General features: G+C 61.7%; 2 protein-coding genes across 3 annotated transcripts; one reads left to right on the top strand and one right to left on the bottom strand.

Annotated features, from left to right (window-relative positions):
- Window positions 1–606: 606 nt before the first annotated feature.
- Window positions 607–2,771, bottom strand: CCDC188 (coiled-coil domain containing 188). 2 transcript variants are annotated; one of them, XM_062182558.1, is made up of 9 exons: window positions 2,235–2,771; window positions 2,006–2,113; window positions 1,825–1,929; window positions 1,641–1,697; window positions 1,469–1,528; window positions 1,304–1,368; window positions 1,160–1,217; window positions 889–938; window positions 607–793 (listed from the first exon to the last, which is right to left on the bottom strand). In XM_062182558.1, exons 1-9 carry the CDS (start codon window positions 2,769–2,771, stop codon window positions 607–609), a joined length of 1,227 nt encoding a protein of 408 aa, XP_062038542.1. The 2 variants fall into 2 exon arrangements, with proteins under 2 accessions (XP_062038542.1, XP_062038543.1); XM_062182559.1 differs by lacking the exon at window positions 2,235–2,771 and having other exon boundaries at window positions 1,864–1,929; window positions 2,006–2,095.
- A 6,605-nt stretch (window positions 2,772–9,376) lies between these two features.
- Window positions 9,377–12,222, top strand: LOC133752061 (basic proline-rich protein-like). The gene is made up of 2 exons (XM_062182333.1): window positions 9,377–9,383; window positions 10,781–12,222. The coding sequence occupies exons 1-2, from the start codon at window positions 9,377–9,379 to the stop codon at window positions 12,220–12,222; spliced, it is 1,449 nt and encodes a 482-aa protein (XP_062038317.1).
- Window positions 12,223–20,726: the final 8,504 nt, after the last annotated feature.

Genomic DNA, 20,726 nt, shown 5'->3' with positions numbered 1-20,726 from the left:
TGGCCGTGGTGGTGACTTGGCCTTGTGTGGGGGTGGGGTTCATGTGAGGGGTGGGTCAGGGGTCAGCAGATTCGAGGCTGAGAACTTGACCTCTCAGTGTCCTGCTCGCCCCCCCACTCCAAGGGGAGGAGGGGTGTGAGGTTCCGGACCCCACCGGCTTTCAGTGGAGGCCCTGCAGTGACAGCTTTAGGCTCAGGTCCGGCCCCACCCTTGGGAACCCAAGCTGGGGGGAGGCTCCACTCCAGGGGACCCCCCCCACCGCCTTGGGCCCAGCGTGGGGTGAGGGGAGTGTCAGACCCACCGGCCCCGCCCCCGTCCCCACGGAAACCCCACTGCGCGCGGGGGGGGGGGGGGTCATGTCCGAACCGCGGCCCCGCCCCCGACTCCATGGAAACAAGCTCCCAAGGCCATGCATGTCACGACTCTATGTCCAGCCGCAGGCCCAGCCCTCAGGACAGAACCCGCCTCCACCCTTCTCCGCGGCTCCTGGCGGGGACGGTGCGTGGCGGCGGCGGTGCTGTGGGCAGGGGCCGGCACGGCCACAGGGCACCCGGGCCAGCGCCGGCCGCCTGGCCTCCTCCTCGCTGGGGCCGCGGGGCCTCCGGCCTAGAAGGGCAGGAAGTCGTCCACCTCGAGGCGCAGGAAGGGGCCCAGCAGGGCCCGGAGCTTCCAGACGGCGGCGCGGCTCAGCAGGGGCGGCACCAGCCCCTCGAAGGGCGCCGGGTCCACCACGTACACGTAGGCGGCGGTGCAGGCCAGCAGGGCGCCCAGCAGAAGCCTCAGGGCCAGCAGCCTGCGGGCGGCGGCGGTCAGGGGGCAGGGGGGCGCCCTTGGGGGATGCTCCCGGGGAGGGGGTGGGGACAGAGCTCAGCCCGCCAAGCCACCTACCAGAGCTGGTCCTTGAGGCTCTCGGAGCATCCCAGCGGGGGCCTCCCCTTCTGTGAGGGAGGGACGCGGTGAGGCCCCCTCCTCGAGTTGGGGAAGGGGAGGGAGGAGGGTCCCTGGCTTGGGGGACCTTTGACGGGGGTCAGGGATTCCATGGCTGCGGCCCCGCCCCGCCCCCACCCCTCCCGCAGGCACCTGGCTCCTGGGGGCGGGGCTTCCACTTGTCCCACCCCGCCAGGTGGGTTCGGGTCTCCAGGTGAGGAGGGGCGCTCACCGCGGCGCACGCCAAGTTCTGCTCCTTCCTGGCCTGGGTGCGGCACTGGGCCCGCTCCCTGGGGTGGGGCTGCAGTCACCACCACGCCCCGCCATGACCCCCACCCTGGTCCCACCTCCTGGCTTTGGTGCCGACTCCCCTCACCCTAGGATCTCCAACTGGATGCCCTCCATCTGGTCCAGCACGCCCCGAATGTCCTTCTTGAGGTTCTGGGCACAGAGCAGGGCGACTGGGCACTCCCCGCCCTGTCCCCGCCTTGCACGCCCCCCCACCCCCTCGCCCACGGATGTCTCCCCTGGGAGGACCTACCAGGAGCCCGGTGGCCTGGTTGTTCAGAGCCATGTGCACCTCAGCCACGCCGTCCCACACCTGGGAGTCGGGGGTGGGGTGGGGTGGAGCCAGGGTCAGCCGGGTAGCAGTGGGGGTGGGGGGTCTCCTAGCGCCGCCCCGCCCACCACGCCCCCACCGGTCAAGCGGGCACCTCGGTGATGGCCATCTTTTTCCTCTCAAAGGACAGGCGGATCTGCTGCAGCTCGTTCTGGGGGAGGAACAGGGCGTGGGCAGGGCCGGCCCTTCCCGCTGACCCCGGGGAGGGGGGAGGGAGCCACCTGCGCGGGCTGCCGGGCGGGCCCCGCCCCCTCCGCAGCCCCGCCCCCGACGCCCACCTGGGACCGCTGCACGAAGGCCTCCTCCCCCCGGCACACCTCCTGCCGCAGCAGCTGCACAGGGGCCCTGTCCTCCGGAGGCCGGGCACTGGTGGGCTCGGGGGGCTGTGGGAGAGGCCCACGTCAGCCCCGGGGCGGCGGGCGCTGCCTGTGGCCCCGCGGCGCGCTCTCCAGCTCTTACCCAGGTCAGGGCGCTGCAGCTGGAATGCTCTGGGCACAGGGGCAGGAACGGCTGCCCGGGCCCCAGCAGGGCCCCCAGCTGCTCCCGGAGGTCCTGGTTTTGCCTTTTCTGGAGGGAGACGGGGCGGGGATGGGGAGGGGTGGGGAGGAGCAAGGCGGGAACTGGGTCGCGGTCACTCCTGCGGGAGGCGGCCGGGGGCGGGCTGCGGGGGCGGTGGCTGGTGGCTCACCAGGCTCTGGTTCTCCTGCTGCAGCTGTAGGAAAGGCTGCTGTGCGGAACCCAGCGGTCGGCTGGGCAGCTGGGAGGGGGCTGCCCTGGGCGGGGCCGGGGCCCCACCCCCTGGCGGCAGGGTCGGGCAGGGGCAGGTGCAGGACCTGGGCGCCGCGCTGGGGCTCCCCCCCTGCCTGGGCGCCCCCTGCTCTGGCTCCGGGTGCAGGGGCCAGCCCCACCCCAGCCCCTCCTCCACTTCGTGGCTTGGCCCAGCTGGCTCCCTGGCCCGCTGCTGCTGAGTCTCTCCCTCATGGCTGGAGAGGAAGAGCCGGGGGTCCTCACCCCCCACCCCGGCTCCCCCGACTGCTGCCCCTGGGGCTGGGAACGGCCTGGTGGACTCCAGGGAGTGAGCGGAGGGGAGAGGGACCAGGCAGGGCCACCTTACAAATCCCTGGCAGGGCTGCTCCAGGCATCCTCCGTGGCTGCTCGAGGCTGGGGCTGGGGGACACTGGGGGTGGGAGTGGCCGCAGGGGCCCAGGGTTTTCGGCCCCTCCATGCCTCCCTGTGACCCCTTCCTGACCCCAGGTCCAGGCTCTGGCCCTGGCCCGCCTGCCACCCTCTTACTGAGGACACTCTGGTGTGGAGCAGGCTCGCAGGGCTGCCCCCCCAGGTCACAGTCACAAAGGCCTGGGTGCCAGCTGCGGAGGTCACAATGGGCCAAGGTCCCAGGCCCTCCACGCCCCGCCCGCCCCACAGCTGGAGCACGTGGTGGCAACCACAAAGAGGGGCGTGGAGGAAGCGTCTCGTCTCTGCCTCTTCGGTCCCGCTGCACCCCAGCTGCCTCTCATCATGCCCCGTCCCCTCCCTTAGCAGGTTAAGCCGCCGCCTGTAGCGCCGGCATCCCATATAAATGCTGCTCCACTTTGATCCAGCTTCCTGCTGATGTGCCCAAGAAAGCAGCAGACGATGGCCCAGCACGTGGGCCCCTGCACCCATGTGGGAGACCCGGATGAAGCTCCTGGCTCCTGGCTTTGACCTGGCCAAGGCTTGGCTATTGTGGCCATCTGGGGAGTGAACCAGAGGATGGAAGATCTCTCTCTATCTCTGTCTCTCCCTCTCTCTGTAAGTCTGTCTTTCATCAAATAAATCAAATCTCCTTCAAAAATGTATTTGAGAGACAAAAAGACAAAGATCTCCTATGTGATAGTTCACTCTCCAAATGCCTGCAATAGCCAAGGCTGGGCCAGGCTGGAGCCAGGAGCTTCATCTGGGTCTCCCATGTGGGTGGTGGCAGAGGCCCAAACATCTGGGTCATCTTTCACTGCTTTTCCAGGCACATTAGCAGGGAGCTGGATGGGTAGTGGAACATCCGGGACTTGAACTGGAGGCCATATGGGATGCCGGTGTAGCCGGCAATGGCTTAACCCACTGCACCACAATGCCAGGCCCCCTTTAACCATTTATTGAACAGTTATTTTATGTCGGCTCCTGTGGGTACAATTATTGCGTTCTTTTAAAAAATATTTAGTTGAAAGGAAGAGATAGAGGGCAGAGGGACAAGGAAAGAGAGTTAGTTCCCGTCTGCTGGTTCACTTCCCAGATGGCTGACCCCAGGAGCTGGGACCTCCATCCAGGTCTCCCACATGGGTGACGAGCCCAGGAGCACTTGATCCTGCCTCCCAGGATCATGTTAGCAGGAAGCTGGGTCAGAAGTGGAGCCTGAACCCAGAACCCAGGCATTTGATGGGATGGGATCCAGGTGTCCCAAGCAGTGGCTCATGTGGCACAACATACCCCATATTGCACCATTGTATGAGGGACTGGCACACAGAGAATTGTCATGTGCACAGGCGGTCCTGAGACCAATCCCCCAATGGACACCAAAGCACGATTGTGCCAGTGTGCTGAACCAGAAGCCTTGTCTGAGGACTTCCAGCGAAAGCACCCTCCACCTGGCTCTCTCCCCTGCCTGACACCCACCAGAGCCAGAGGCCTCCAGGCCCGAGAGACTCCTGCTTTTCCACTCCCATGTAACTGCTTCCACTTTAAAAGCAAAAGCAAACAGTGGCCGGCGCTGTGGGGTGTTGGGTTAAGTCGTTGCGGGCAATGCCGGCATCCTGTATGGGTGCCGGTTGGAGTCCCGGCTGCTCCACTTCCAATCCAGCTCCCTGCTAATGTGCTTAGGAAAGTCCTTGGGCCCCAGCAGAAGCTCCTGGCTCCTGGCTTCTGCCTGGCTTAACCCTGCCTGTTGCGGCCATCTAGGGAGTGAACCAGTGGATGGAAGACCTCTCTCTCCTTGTAACTCTGCCTTTCGAATAAATAAATCTTCAAAAAAATTAAAAAGAGCAAAAACAGGGCATGGGGGCTTGTGGCTCAGTGACTTGGCTGTGGGCCAGGAGATTGAGTACCTGGGCTCTGACTGGGTTTGTCCCCCTTTCTCCAAGCAACTAGGGCCTGGCTGGACCAAGCCCCTCTGACGGCCTCTGGAGCCTGCCTCACAGAGGAGGGGGCCCACAGCCCACCCCTGGTACCCCCAGGCTCTAGGGAGCAGGGAGGGACCTGGTCCTCATGAGGCAGGAGTGGCCCTGTGGGAAGCACTTGCAGGGGTGTCTCCTGAGCAGCTTCTAGGACATCCGTTGTGGGTGCACCGTCCTGGGAATAGGCGGGGGGCACTGAGAGTGAGCAGGTTGAGGACCCAGGGCAGTGAGGCTGCAGCGGGCAGTGGGCGGCCCGCAGGGTAGAGCCTGGGAGACACACAGCCACCACGGGATGTGCTGGGCCCGGACCCAACAGCGGTGTGTGGCCGTCAGCCAAAGGACTCAGGGGCTTCGTGCCTCAGTTTCCTCACCTCTAAAAAGAGGATGGGGCAGTGTTTGGAGCAGCAGTCAAGACTCTGTGTCCCATAGGGGAGTGCCTGAGTCCCACCTTCTACTTTTTTTTTTTTAAAGATTTATTTAAGTATTTGAAAGGCACCATTACAGAGAGGCAGAGGCAGAGAGAGAGAGACAGAGAGAGAGAGGGAGGGAGGGAGGGAGAGAGAGAGAGAGAGAGAGGTCTTCCATCCACTGGTTCACTCCCCAGTTGGCCGAAACGGCCACAGCTGGGCCCATCCGAAGCCAGGAGCCAGGAGCCAGGAGCTTCTTCCTGGTCTCCCACGTGGTGCAGGGGCCCAAGCACTTGAGCATCTTCCACTGCTTTCCCGGGCCACAGCAGATCGGAAGTGCAGCAGCTGAGACTTGAAGCTGGCGCCCATATGGGATGCTGGGCCTGCAGGTGGAGGCTTGGCCCACCACGCCACAGCGCCGGCTTCTTAGTTAAAATTCCTTCTGCCTTCCCTGTTCTTTTTCAAGCTCCCCGCAGTCAGACCTGGGGCTGTTCAGACTGACCTTGTGTGTTCTTTCCATTTTTCTACCTGTCTGGTTGCTTGTGGATAGATTTCCTTGACTGTTCACACACACACACACACACTCTCTCTCTCTCTTACATGGGGGGAGATCTTCAAAAAGTGCAAGCAAAAATGTGTATCGTGAAAAGCCCAATGTGTAGATTTTTCAATGTTTTGCACCAAAACAAGCTTACGTTTTAATTCTGTACTTCCAAAGTTTTGATTTTTAGCACTGAATTCTTTTTTTAAAGATTTATTTATTTATTTGAAAGTCAGAGTTACACAGAGAGAGGAGAGGCAGAGAGAGAGAGAGAGGTCTTCCATATGAGAATTCACTCCTCAACTGGCCGAAACGGCCGGAGCTGCACCGATCTGAAGCCAGGAGCCGGGAGCTTCTTCTGGGTCTCCCACATGGGTGCAGGGGCCCAAGGACTTGGGCCATCTTCCACTGCTTTCCCAGGCCACAGCAGAGAGCTGGATCGGAAGTGGAGCAGCCGGGTCTCGAACCGGCGCCCATATGGGATGCCGGTGCTTCAGGCCAGGTCATTAACCCACTGTGCCACAGCGCCGCCCTCCCCCCCTTTTAAGTACTCTTGCATGTTTTTAAAAGTCTTTACTTTGAGCGCCAGCAGTCACAGCTTTTATCTCCAGGAGGTCTGGAGCGGCCCCTCCTCACAGAGCCGCTGTGTTTGGGTTTAGCAGGCTTGGAGGAGGGGCAGTCATTGACTTCCTGCCTTTCCCCCTCTTCTCCTTCTCCTTCCCCTCCCTGTCTGCTTTGTCTTGCTTTGCTTTTTCCAGGGTGGGGGTGAGGGGGGCAGAGAAACAGAGATAGATAGGGAGAACCCATCCCCTGGTTCACTCTCCCACAACAGCCAGGGCCAGGCCAGGCTGGGAGCCAGGAGCTTCATCCGGGTCTCCCACGCGGGCGGCAGGTGCACAAGCACTTGGGCCATCCGCCGCTGCTTTTCCCAGGCGCATCAGCAGAGAGCTGCACTGGAAGTGGAGCAGCTGGGACTCAAACTGGTGCTCTGACAGGATGCCGGCTGCATTGCAAACCGAGGCGTAACCCCTGTGCCCAGCTTCTCGGCGCCCTATTTTCTGAGCCTGCCTACGAGGGAGGCGGGAGTGAGAAGAAGTTGGGCCAGGGAAGGAGGGTGGCCGCCTGCTTCCGGATGGTGTCCACCACTGCTGTTCCGAGGTCTAGGGTAGGAGCAGGGCTGAGGGTTTGCCCGGTGGGGGTTCCTGACCCTAGTAATGGGGGTGGTCCCCAAAAGCCAGCTCGGATTTCCCTCCCAACTTGTTCTGTGAACTCAGCCGCACTTCCGGTCTCAGGAAATTAGGCTGCAGGTGGCTTCTGTCCTGTTCTGCCACCTGCGGGCAAAGAGCAGGGACCCCCAGGGGTGGGGTCTGCACTGTCCATGCAGGAGAGGGGCTGAATCTGTCCTGGGCCAGAACCCGCGGCCACACGGGCGGAACGTGGCCAGCCAGAGCATGTTGGGAGGGAGGAGCAGCTGTGGCTCTTGTTGCTAGGCAGCACGCCTCCCTGGACGCCTGTTGCCATGGCAACCGCTTCCTGCCCGTGTTGCCATGACGCCCAGATGGCCTTGGGGAGGCCCCAGCGGAGCTGTGAGGAAGCCCCGGCTCCTCCTTATATGAGGGGAGGAAGAGGAAGAGGAGGAGAGGTAGGGGGCAGGGGTGGGGCTGGCCACCAGCATAGAGACCTGAGCCTGGCCACATCCCGGAGAGGGGGCTGCTATGCCCAATATTTCCCATGACCTTGACATTCAATGTCCTTAGCTTATTTCTCAGGCCAGGAGCAGGCCTTGAGTGGACCTAAATTGGGGTCACTGGGCAGGCCACATCTATTCCCCTCCCCCAGGCTCCCGGCCCAGACTCACCCAGGCTGCACATCATGGAGACTCCCTCCCCACTCACCAATACCCCCCGAACCCAGCTCAGTCTGGCTGGAGGGTGAAGTCTGGGGCTCTACAGGCTCCCGTGGAGCTGCTTTGGCACGGGCATTACCCTCTCTTCCCCCAACCCCCTGCCAAGAGCTTCAGTCCAGCCCCCCCCCTGCACCCTGTGCCAGGGCCTGGGGCCTCAGTACCCCTAGCTCTGAGTCTGTAGGGGGTTAAGCCACTGCCAGTGACATCAGCATCCTGTATGAACACTGCTCCACTTTGGATTCAGCTCCCTGCTAGTGCACCTGGAAAAGCAATAGAAGATGGGCCAAGGGTTCAGGCCACCCACGAGGAGACCCAAGTGGAATTTCAGGCTCCTGGGTTCAGCCCTGGCCATTTGTGGTCATCTGGGGAGTGAGCCAGCAGATGGAAGATCTCGGTCTCTCTCTTTCTCTGACTCTGCCTTCCAAATAAATACATACTCTTTTAAAATGACAATAAAAGAAAGATACAGGTGGCCCTGGCTGGTGCCCAGAGATCTCCAAGGGTGGTCTTGGGTCTCCCAGGGGCCCCCAGACTGGAGGATGGGTTCCTTGGGGGCCATGTGAGGGATGGGGTGGCCTGTGGAGTGACCCCGGGCAGGGCGGGGGCAGCTGGGCTGCCACTCCCTGTGAGTGGACGGACATCTGCTGCTGGGAGCCAGCCAGCTTCCCTAGCCCTCCCCCAGCTTGTGGGGACAGAGCATGGAGCTAAGTGTCAGGTCCTGGAACGGGGTGGTGGTTGGTGTGGGCGAAGGGGCAGCCCCGGGGACTCCCCCACCCCTGCCCTGGGCACGGCATATCTGCCAGCTCCTGGCTGCAGGCCCAGTGGCAAGCCATTTGTCTCTGCCTCCCAAGTGACTCTCTGGACATCCACTGCTCACATTTTTTATTTAAGAATCAGAGAGATCATAAGAATGTCAGGGGAAATCCTCTTACGGATGACACAGCCTCAATAAATCACCATCAACCCAGAGTGTCAAAGGCTCCGAGGCTGGGAAAGTGGCCCCTGCCCTCCGGGGTGACCAGGGGTTAGCTGGATATGCCCACCCCTGCCTGGACCCTCCTCACAGAAGACCCCACCCAAGCCCTGCTCAGTTCCCCTCCTGCGTCCCCCTGTGCCCACGTGCCCCTCCAAGCTAGCCTGCTCAGAGTGCCTGATGGTCAGGGTTAGGTCACTTTGCCAGGTCCCACAGTGCAGGCTGGGTCTCTGTGCCCTGGTAACAGACACCTTGGGTCCAATGAGAGCCTCAGGGGCGGGCACCTGCTACTGTATCTACCTGAACCAGTAAAAATGCCGGCAGGAGCAGCGGGTGCATTTACGAAATCCACCACCAGATGGCGCCATGATCATGCGGACGGGCTGGCTAAAGTGGGGTGGCCCTTGGACAAGGCAGGGTTAGGGGCAACTTCATTTGGGAATTTCAGGGAGACCCTCTCCCCACTGTTGGCTCCTGGGACCGACACCAGCGCTGTCCAGGGTCCCTCACCTGCCCCTTCCCAAGGGACTGGACTCCCATCTGAGCTGTCGCAGCTGGGGGCAGTGGGTGGGACTTAGGGCCATGGGAGCAGGCTTGTCCCCAGCATAGACCAGTGTGTGGGGACCCCTGTGGCCGAAGGTGGTGACACCTTAGCTATTCCAGAGAGCTTTTCGCTCCCCATGTCCCCCAACACCTCAGCAGCTGCTGAACAATGGGAGCCTTGGTAGCTCCCGTGGGCAGGTGCTTCTCCTCCCCCCACCCCAGCCATGCTTCACCCAAGTGTCACCACCCCTGCCGGGCATTCTTGTGAATAAGGCCAGAGTGGTCGTCCAGGGGGTGATGTTATGCTCTCGCTGATGCGCGGTGAGCAGGCTCGCTGCCGCTGTGCAGAGTGGGGTGGGGCTGGGGGGGGGGAGACGGTTAATTTATCTGGGGAACTGGGCGCAAGTTATAAAAATGGTAATTTCTTGGAGATCCAATTATGTGTCTTCCTTGTAACCCTCGGTAATCAAGGAAACGATTTGTAAAGAGAGACTGTGGGATGAGACTGGTCCTGGGTTGGCGGGGGTGGGGGGAAGGTGGTGGCTGCTGGGGCTGGCTGGGGTGGGGGGGAGGTGTGGGCCAGGAGAGCTGGGCTGCTGCCCCCACCTCTGGCCCCCATGGCTTCAGTCTTCCTACCTGTGGGTAGACCCAAGTCTGGGGCTCTACCAGCCTGTTGGGACGTAGGGGACTTCTGAGGGTGGTGCCTGTGCCTGTCCCCACCCCCCCGCCCCCCTGCCCAACATGCCCGGTGGGGGGGCTGGTCCATCTACTGAGGTCTCTGCAGAGCAGGGAGCAGACCGGGGCTCCTTGTGGGGCTGTGCAGCTAATTCTCTCCTCAACACACACGCCCAGGGGTGTCTTGCTTCCAAATAGCGTCTTCACGATGAACCACCCTGGCAGCCAGCAGTACCAGGTGATCAGGGAAAAGGTTTTATGGCCCCGTGGGGGAAACTGAACTTGCATCCAAAGTGAATTTCCAAGGTGGGATTTTCCTCCTTGGCAAACACAGTGTGGTTCCCACTAATTGCAACGGTAGCTCCTTGGAACTCATCGCCCATTCAGGGCCCTGAGGGGGTGCTGAGCCCATGCAATCTCCACACCCCCCTCTGCCAGCAGCGTTGGGGCTGGGTCAGCTCCAGGGCCCTAAGCTCAGCAGAGCTGGGAGTGGTTCTGGGGGAGGCTCAGAGAGGTGCAGGATTTGTCTGGGGGTCACACAGCAGGTGAGCAAGAGAGTCAGGGAGTGAGGGTCTGGGATGCCCTTCCAGGGCCTGGGGTGTGACTATGTTGAGGACCCCATGATACCCTACCCCCACAGCCACTGCCTTGGTGACAGCAGGGGCGTGCACCTCCTTGGGGTCCCAGGGCAGGGTGATCCCACACTACTCCCTGCACCAGGCCCTGCAAAGCCGTCCCACCTGCCACTCTGCACCTCACAGGAGGGGACAGTGCCCAGCATCCTGAAAGGGGACATTGCCCAGAGTAATTACCTTCGATTCACTTGCAGTAAATACTAGGTTATTTCCCCTTTCCAATAATTGAACTTATTTATTTTTAACTAAGATGAAATGTTCCCCGTGAGCTCAAGATATAGTGACTGTCGGTCACAGCTCGCCTCGTCCTGCCTCTGGGGACCACCCGCCCTGCGGGGAAGGGGTGGGTAGCTCGGAGGTGGGCAAAGACACTGCTCGTCTGGGAAATTCTGTGGCTTGGAGATTCAGATTTCATTATCACCACTGTCACTGTGAACACGACCATCACCTCCCTGTCAACACCTCCATCACCTCCACCTCCACCTCCATCACCACCTCCATCACCTCCACCTCCATCACCACCTCCACCTCCACCTCCATCACCACCTCCATCACCTCCACCTCCACCTCCACCTCCATCACCACCTCCATCACCTCCACCTCCATCACCACCTCCACCTCCATCACCTCCACCTCCATCACCTCTACCTCCATTACCTCCACCTCCATCACCTCCACTGTCAACACCTCCATCATCTCCACCTTCATCACCACCTCCACCTCCATCACCACCTCCACCTCCACCACCACCTCCATCACCTCCACCTCCATCACCACCTCCACCTTCACCTCCATCACCTCCACCTCCACCACCTCCACCTCCACCATCACCTCCATCACCTCCACCTCCACCTCCATCACTGCCTCCACCTCCATCACCTCCACCTCCACCATCACCTCCACCTCCACCACCACCTCCACCTCCACCATCACCTCCATCACCTCCACCTCCACCTCCACCTCCATCACCACCTCCACCTCCATCACTGCCTCCATCACCACCTCCACCTCCATCACTGCCTCCACCTCCATCACTGCCTCCATCACCACCTCCACCTCCATCACCACCTCCACCTCCACCTCCATCACCTCCACCTCCACCACCTCCACCTCCACCATCACCTCCACCACCTCCACCTCCATCACCACCTCCACCTCCACCTCCATCACCTCCACCTCCACCACCTCCACCTCCACCATCACCTCCACCACCTCCACCTCCATCACCACCTCCACCTCCACCTCCATCACCTCCACCTCCACCACCTCCACCTCCACCATCACCTCCACCACCTTCACCTCCATCACCTCCACCTCCACCACCTCCACCTCCACCTCCACCTCCATCACCACCTCCACCTCCACCATCACCTCCATCACCTCCACCTCCACCTCCATCACCACCTCCACCTCCACCTCCACCTCCATCACCTCCACCTCCACCTCCATCACCTCCACCTCCACCTCCACCTCCACCTCCATCACCACCTCCACCTCCACCTCCACCTCCATCACCTCCACCTCCACCTCCATCACCTCCACCTCCACCTCCATCACCTCCACCTCCACCTCCACCTCCACCTCCATCACCACCTCCACCTCCACCATCACCTCCATCACCTCCACCTCCACCTCCATCACCACCTCCACCTCCACCTCCACCTCCATCACCTCCACCTCCACCTCCATCACCTCCACCTCCACCTCCACCTCCACCTCCACCTCCATCACCTCCACCTCCATCACTTCCACCTCCATCACCACCTCCATCACCTCCACCTCTGCCACCCTCAACTCCGCCTCCAGCACTACAGTCAGGGCTGCTATTCCATCACCACCACCATCCTTAACGCTGTGGTGGCATCGCTTGGCACTCATCTCTGGTCTGACATGGGTACTCGTGGAGTGGACATGGTGGAGAGGCAGGAGGGGCAGGCCACTCTTGAAAGACTTGTGCCCTCAAATGGTCACGCCATGTGGACAATGTCCTTCAACACCAACCCCAATTTAGTCGTTGGTCAAGCTGGGGTGGTGGGGAGGGGTTGTTCCTGCCAGGCAGCCCTGTGCCTGCCTCAGCCTGGGCAGGGAGAGACCCTGAGCAGGTGCATCTCCCCTCTCTCGCATTTTATTGTTAACCATTAACAATCTTCAGTCCCGGTGACATTCCCGATGGCCAGGTAATTAATACGAGAACAGGTAATAATTACTCAAAGATTAATAATGGCACTTAATGGTTTTCAGAATAATCGTGATGAGAAAGTGAAATCAAACCCATCAAGGCTTGCTGCGGGCACCTTGGTGCTGGGGCCGTGGAATCTTCTGGGCTGAACACCAGCACTGCTCTGCCCTTTCCCCAGGCCTGCCTCCTACACCCGGAGCCCTCACACGCATGCTCAGAGAGGCAGTGCCTTTGCTCAGTCCCGGGCCAGGTGGGCGGAGCCTACCTCGCTCACTCCCTGTCCCTCTAGGCTGTTGTGGGGGCAGCTATGGGGTTAGCTCAGGAGTATTTTGTTATGTTTCTGGGATCTAGCCCTGGGCTGCCTCTGATCCCCCAATTCTTACTAAAGTGTGAGCGGTTGCTTTGTGCTGCCCCACTCCTCCAGGCAGGCAGCCACAGTGTGTTGATCAGTGCAGAGCCTCCGCCTGCAGGGGGAGGAAGAGGGCCATTCTAGAAGCAACTGGACACTGGGAGGCTGGACCTCCGGACCTGCTGTCCGTCTCGTGAGCCAAACTTTTTCTGGTGACCTCCTACTGGGCCTGGCTCAGTGTCTCAGAGCCACCTCGTCCCTTCTCTGGGGCCCAGCTGTGGAGTAGACTGGATGTGCACACGGAGGCTGGGGGCTGTGCCCAGTGCCCAGCCTGCAAAGCCCAGAGCGCAGTAAGCAAGCTGGTCAGAAGCGAGACCCCGAGCTACCTCCCGCTGGTAAGGGATACACGTGCCCCGATGGTGGTCACCACCTGGCCGTCATCATGGGAGTAACAGTGGGGGATGGGGCGGTTGGCGCACCGTGGCTGCTCGTGCAGGCTGGCCGAGAACTTGGCATTTTCCAAGTTCACAGAGGGTGGTGGCTGTGGGGGGGAGGGGACCCTCCTGTCACAGGAGGCTGTGGCCAGGGCAGGTGCCACCCCTGCACCAGTCTGTTTCAAGGTCACACCTGGAGGAGTAGACTGATGCCTGGAAGGGTCAAGGCTGTATTGGGTCCCCAAGGGCCAGTGCTGGGGGCTAGGGGACCCTTGTCTTTCACCCTCCTCCCTGGCCCCTGTCCAGATCTCTCCTGACCTCTGGCCTGGGTCAAGGGCAAGGCCAGCTGCAGTGTTAGTGCTGCCCAGCTCCCTGGGGGCAGAGGCTCCAAGGCCATCAGCGGATCTGGATCGCTGAGTGTTGCCCATCAAGGCTCCCCCAGTGAGGCCCCGCCCACCTCAGCAGGTGCAAGCCAAACCACCTGTGAGCTCCCAGCACATGTCGGGCAGTGCTGGGGAGTCCTCTTCCACCTGCCCATCCTCCCTGCCGCCTCTATCACTGCTCCCCACCCCCCACCCCCAGCCCACCACCCCCTATGCTCCCACCCACTTTCGCTCTGGCTGACGGTCTCCGTGGGGGGTTGGGGGGCTGGGACACAATTACAGGGGCTGGGCCGGGGTGGGGTGGGCAGAGGCAAAGGCTTCCTGGGCAGCTGGGAGGTCCCAGGCCCTGTTCTGCAGGTGGGACCGCTCACCTCCCTTCCCAGCCTCAGTTTCCCCATCTGCAGAGTGGGTTGGGATAAGGGTGCCGAGGTCTCTGTCACCGAGGGTCCTTGGGGCTTGGTCAGTGGCTGGGGCCAAGCTGGGGGCCTCCTGGGGGCTATGACAATGCCTTTGAGTCCCTGCCCCAGGCCTGGATACCCCTCAGGTGGGTGCAGCCTTGGCACCCAGAGGTAGTCCCAGGCAGTCCCTCCCCAGGGCTCAGCACCCCACCCCCACCCTCCCTGTCCCCAGGGCCTTGGGGTGAAACGGTGAGTGAGAGGACAGCAATTTGGCCACCTCATTAACAATGCACTCCTGAGCATTGTTAACCTGAGCTCCGGCTGGTGGGGCTGGGAGACCTGGGGTCTCCAAGAGCAAGGGGGCTGGGTGGGAGGAGGTGTGTGTGAGGGGCAGGGACAGGGTCTCTTGGCAGCAGCACCAGAAGCTTTGGGAGGGGGCCTGGCGCTGTGGCGTACTACATTCAGCCTCCACCTGTGGCACCGGCATCCCATATGGAGGCTGGTTCGAGTCCTGGCTGCTCCACTTCCAACCCAGCTCCCTGCTAACGCACCTGGGAAAGCAGCAGAGGATGGCCCGAGTGCTTGGGCCCCTGCAGCTACGTGGGTGACCTGGACGAAGCTCCTGGCTCCTGGCTTCGGATTGGCGTGGCTCTGACCATTGCGGGCATTTGGGGAGTGAACCAGCGGATGGAAGATCTCTCTCTGTTTCTCTCTCCCTCTCTCGGTCTGTAACTCTGCCTCTCAAATAAATAAATTTAAAGAAGAAAATAGCCCACAGGGACCAGGTAGGGTTGGGGCAGGGAATTCACAGGTGCCCTACTCATCCATTGTGGCTGGTGGAGCTCAGGATTGGGGGCCAGGTTGGGGCAGTTCTGGGGGTCCACTGCAGGGGGGATGGAGGGTCACAGGGTGGGGTGTGGGCTAAAGGATCCCAGGACAGCAGGCTCAGGTGCTGGAGAGAGTAAGTGGTCAGTGAGCATGGGAGGGGAGGGACCCCAGCTCTGTGCCAGGTCCAGCAGGGGGTGATAGGTGCCTCACCCTGGCCCTGGAACTTCCCCCACCCCATGTGCCAGAGACCCCACCCAGCTACTCCCACCTGCAGACTCCTGCCTGCATGTTGAACTTGGCCTTGGATGAAGGTACTGTGAGTTCTGGAAGGTTGTGTGTGTGTGTGTGTGGGGGGGGGGTCCCAAGGCCAGGGTCCAGTCTGAGGATGCCCAGGTGGTGGCGCTGTCCCCACCTGGTCTTCTTCCCGCCACCCTCCTGCAGCCAGCACAGAGAAGCCCCTCCGTGGGGCCGCTCTATGAAACTGCTGGGACTTAATTAAAATCAATCTCCAATTACTCAAATGCCATTGATTCCAGTCTCGACCGATGAGGAAAATATGATCATCATCATGGGAAGCGTCGATACGTGAGCGCCCGGCGTTGGCCTTGGCACAGAGCAGCCTGGGGCCGACCCCCTGGGTCCAGCTGTCAGGGGCTTCCCAGAAGCGGGGCTGGGTAGTGAGGAACTCTGGGTGGGGGGAGGGGGAGTGATCGGTGGGGCCCACCCATCCTCCTGTGGTTCGAGGGGGGCGCGGTTCTCAACTTGGCAATAGGGACCCTTGGGTTGAGCCTAGGTGCCCACACGGCCATCCCCAGGGCCGGCTCCTGGGCTCAGGGGCTCAGGGCTACAGGGGCCGGGCGGCATCCCCAGGGGAACCCACATAGGGGATCCGTGAGCATTCTGGGAGTCCTCTGTCTTCTCCTGCTGGGGCTCAGCGCTCAGTGGCCAGCCCAGCCCAGCCCAGGGAGGCCCAGCTCCGGGCTCCGACAGTCTTGGGAAGCCTGGATACCTGGGCTCAGAGCAGTGACAGCCTGCAGGTTGTGTACATGCTTGCGTGCATGCTTGTGGGAGGAGGCGGGCCCCAGCCCCTTCCACCTCTCCTGCACGCCGGCCCCAACCCCGCGGAGCAGGGCCAGTGTAGGCTGTGCTGAGTCTTTTGTTACTGTAATTAATGCCCGCTTTCTGACGCCTAATTAAACTGGAATTGCTCCATGCCCAATAGCCGATGTCCCATTAGATACAAGTTAATGCAACTGTGGCAGTGACAGGGAAATGAGACGGTGGCCTCCCCCACCCCTACCTTCCACGCCCCTCCCAGGGAGGGACCTAAAAGCTCTTGGGAAGACACCACAGCCTGCGGGTGGCCACGCATGGGGGCGGCCCCGAGCCTGAGCCTTTACCCCAGCGAACCCCAGAGTAGCCTAACCCTGCAGCCAGGGTGGTCAGGAAGGAGCCAGGTACTGAGCTCCGCGTGCAACTCCCCCTGCACCCTGCCCAAGCAGGCCCGATTGCTGTGTGCTGATGTTTTCTGTTCCGATTCTAGGCCGGTGTAAGGAAAATTGCAGGGGCTGGCGTGTGTGGGGCACTGCCTGTAGCACATCCCATGTGAGCACCAGGTCAAGTCCCAGCTGCTCAGCTTCCTGCTTAAGGTGCCTGGGAAGGCAGTGAAAGATGACGCAGGTCCCTGGGCCCCTGCTACCCATGCAGGAGACCCGGATGGGGTTCCTTGTTCCTGGCTTCAACTCAGCCCAGCCTTAGCCATGGCGGCCATTTTGGGAGTGAACCCGTGGATGGAAGATTTTTTCTCTGTCTCTCTCTCTGTCTCTCTGTCACTCTGACTTTAAATAAATAGATAAAGCTTTTAAAAAGAAGAAAAAAAATCAGAAAAAAGAGAAGTCCCTTGAGTCCCACATGTGCACGATCCCCTCCCCGCCAGCTGCCATGGGCCCGTTTTGGGGACTCCTTGTGGGTCTGGATTGTGCCCACCCCCGCCAGCTATTGCTGGGGCCAGAATGGGCCTTTGGCATTTCCAAGGATGGGGGCAGGGCTGGGAGCTAGCGGATGTGGGGACTCCAGGAACGGACCTGCACCTGCTAATTTCACCCCCAACAGCCCCAGGAGTGGGGCTTTCCAAGTGGCCAGGGACTTAGAGCAGGGTCGTCTGGGCGTCTTGCCTTGAGGACTTGGACAGGGTGAGGAGTGGCCTGAGCTCAGTGTCTGGGTCAAAGGGCCCCCTCCCCTCTCCCTGCCTGGAAGGACACAGCAGCCTCCTGCCCCGCCTGCAGCCCCAGTCCCCCCTCCCCGGTGCGGGGGGGACCAGGCTGTTCGCTGAGCCCTTCTTTACAGAGCGGCTCTGACTGCTGTTTACACGAAAAAGCAGATCGGCTGTGTTTGTTTAGTGAGATTGCCTGAGCCCAGGTCCACCTCTGGGACAGCCCAGCAAGAGGGGGAGGGCTGTGTGCCCCAAGCCTCCCACCCTGGGCACCTGCCTCCCCGAACACAGCCGGAGCCTACTCTGGAGGTGACCATGCAGCAGGAGTTCCTGGGGGCTGGACGGGGCAAGCCAGAGGCAGGTGTGCAGAGCTGCAGGGGCTGCGTCTGCTTCTGCCCCACATATCCCTGTCTTGCCCAGATGCCAGCCTTCCTCCAGGCACCTATCCGGGGCTCACAGGAGCTTGGAAGCCCACCTGGGCTGCAGGGTCGCAGAGGGCAGCCCTCTGTTAGGGGCAGGGAGTAGGGTGTAGCCTGTGCCTAGAACACAGGCATGGAGCGGGGACATTGCCCTCACGTTCCCACCTGTGTGACCTCAGGTGGGTGGGTCTCCCTCTCTGAGCTGCTGGGGTAGGATGAGGAGGAACCTGCCCCTACATGCTAGCTACAGGAGGCACAGGACATGTGGTATGTGATGCCCACCCCCCACGAGGTTCAGAGGAGAGGAAGGGGGTCACAGTGTGGCCAGCTTTGCCTGCTGACCCCAAATCCCACCTCAGAACTGACACCCTGCCTTGGCAAGGGTCCTGGACCCAGGGCCACCTCCAGCCAGGGGTACCCTACGCACCCCGTCTCCTGTCGGCTCCCAGATCCTGGCGCCCCAGCTGATATCTCAGGGTCATGTCTCTGGGACACGTGAGCCCGGGGCTCCTGGCTGGGGTTGAGGCCAGCTCTCCTTTTTTGCCTCTCCCCACACTTCCTGCAGGGACTCCATGGAGCCACCCCTCCCATGACACCCTCTGCCATTACCCTGGCCTTCATCCCACCTTGTACGCAAGCAGGTCTGGGACAGCTTGCATTGTCCCCATGGGGTGGACGTGACTCTGCTCCAGGCCCAAGCCTTTGGAACCCAGCTGCCACGCGGGGACGTGGACGACCACAGATGCCTATTGGCCATGAGGGAGATCCCTGAGCCTGGCCCTGAGCAGCCAGTGGAAGTCAGTGCAGCTGGGGCTGAGCGCCACCCAGCGACACCTGTGGACACCTCACAGAGCGGAAGAACCACCCGGCAGAGCCCTGCCCCGATCGCTGACCTGCAGACGGGGCCATTGGGCTGCTTTGATGGCTGGGCTGTCCTCTCTGCCAGTCTTGTAAGGAGGCGACTCTGGTCTGAGGGCTGGAAAATTGTGCCCTGGCAAAGGGCTCTGTCCTGAGTCTGGGTGCCACCCTGGTCTTCCTCTGCTTGCATCCTCAGCCCCTTGGACACTATCAGCCTGGGATGCTTGCAGCACATGTGGGTGGGGCCCTTGGCTCCCCACAGGCTGCTGGGACATGCCCGTGGGCATGTGTGTGGGGGAAGGGTAGGGGCGGAGGAGGCCTGGTGCCCACCCTCCACCTCCCGCTGTTTCAACAGCCGCCCGAGGGGAAAGCAAGGACTTGCACGAATATTTCACCCCATGCGTTTTGCAGTCCTCGCCTGCTGTGAACACGGGGGTCCTGTCGGAGCGCGAAGATTCATAAAAGGCATGTGAATTTTTATGTTCAATTATTCTGGTCCCCTGCGTGGGGCCTTAGGAGCTGCCCTGTGCACAACCCACCCCAGGCCCCGCCCGGCTCTGGCTCTGCACGGAGGCAGCCCCGCCCCCCCCCCCCCCCCCCCCCGTGCCTTCCGGCCGCTCCCTGGTGACAGGCTGTGCCCTGGGGCGCCCTGCCTCCCTCCACCCGCTGCGCATGTCCTCCAGGCCAGCCAGCAAGAGGAGGCCAGAGCCAGCTCTGCGATTTCCGGCCGGGGCCGGGGGGGCGGTGGGACATCCAGGAGCCAGGGCCTGTCACCCAGCTTTATTTTCCCGAGCCTCAGTTTTCTCTCCTGGAAGATGGGCTTGCGGCTGTACATCCCACGGGCTGCTGAGGAAGTGCCGGTGTGGAGAGCGAGCTCGGTGCGCGGTCACCGTGACTCAGGCTGTTGGCCAGGGCGGCTGGAGCAGGCCGAGGGCCGGGGCGGGGCGGGGAGGGGCGTGCAGCTCATCAGCTGCGGCCTCACGTCCCTGCATCCTGACGCCTGCCGAAGATGCTCTCTGATTAGTCTGCTGAATTATGAATTAGGTTTCCGGGTCCCTGTGCAGCTGTTCCCGGCTTGTCGTCTCCGCCACTTTATTTCCCCATCTGCTTATAAAACCAGGAGCGCGGGCCCGCAATAAACACTTCAAACGCTTTTTTTTTTTTTTTCTGGGGGCTAATTAATTGTGTTGCGTTTCTCCGACACAGCATGCCAGCCGGACCTGCCCCGAATTCCCAATGCGGGTACAGACTCCCGCCGGAGTACTTGGGAGGGGGCTGAGCCCAGCGCCTGGGCGGGGGTGGCTCCCCACAGCATGGAGGCAGGCAGGTTGGGGGGTGTCTCGGGAAGCAGCCAGGGTTCTCTGAGGCACCCTCTGGCTGCACGGCCTCCCGCTGGGGGGCCATTGGACATCCCCCTATCCCTGGAACTGCTGTCTTACTGATTTCCAGTGGCAAGACCCAAGAGGTGCCTGTTCTAGGCAGCGGGGCAGACACATGGGCCACCAGCATGTCCCCCTTGGGATGGGCTTGCAGCTGAGTCTGGGGACTTGTGCCCTCTGCCTCCTCAGATGCTGGGGTACAGGGGATCTCCTTGCCTGTTCCCACCCCCCTGAGTCCCTCTGGGTGGCTGTGGCCCGCAAGCTGGATCTTGCTCTGGGCGACCTGGCTAATATTTGCCCACAGGGGCATGGGGGGCAGCGGATTCTCAGGATAGCTCTGCGGAGAGGCTCCCGGCCCCCCCGGGGGTCATGTGCTGTTGGGGGCACCCTCCCAGCACTGCAGGGTCTCATCGTTGTGGGGGTGGGGCTTTGCACCCCTGCCTCGCCTCCAAGCTGCCTCTGTCCTCAGCCTGTGAGCGGAGCCTGGTAGGAGCAGGGCCTGGGTGAGATGCTGTTGGGTGCCAGGGCGAGGCCCCTCCTGGGAGCTCCTGGGAGCCCGGGACACTCACTCCCCAAGGGGTGTGCCGAGTGTTGGCCTCCCAGGGGGGAGCCTACCTGCTGGCGACTGCACCTGCTCTGGTGTGGAGGGAACAGACATCAGGAACAGACAAGGTGGACCCACGTGGGTGCTCGCCCGGGCCGAGCCAGTGGGAGTCCCGCCTTGGCGTAGGAGGCTCGCTCCTGGTCGCCGGGGCTCGGCTCGGAGCCTTTGTACGGGCTGTTAATTGTTATGCTTCCGTTTAATTCCGGGTGTCATTCCTTGTCAGCTGAGCTCGACAGGCTGGGATTTATGCCTCCAAATTATGGGGCTCGGGCTGTTGGGAGGTAAAACTATTGCCCATCAATCAGCCACCA

The sequence above is a fragment of the Lepus europaeus genome, chromosome 23 (assembly GCF_033115175.1).
Source record: "Lepus europaeus isolate LE1 chromosome 23, mLepTim1.pri, whole genome shotgun sequence".
Lineage (NCBI taxonomy): Eukaryota > Metazoa > Chordata > Mammalia > Lagomorpha > Leporidae > Lepus > Lepus europaeus.
The sequence above is the reverse complement of the archived record's forward strand: the minus strand, read 5'-3'. Positions and strand labels throughout refer to the sequence as shown.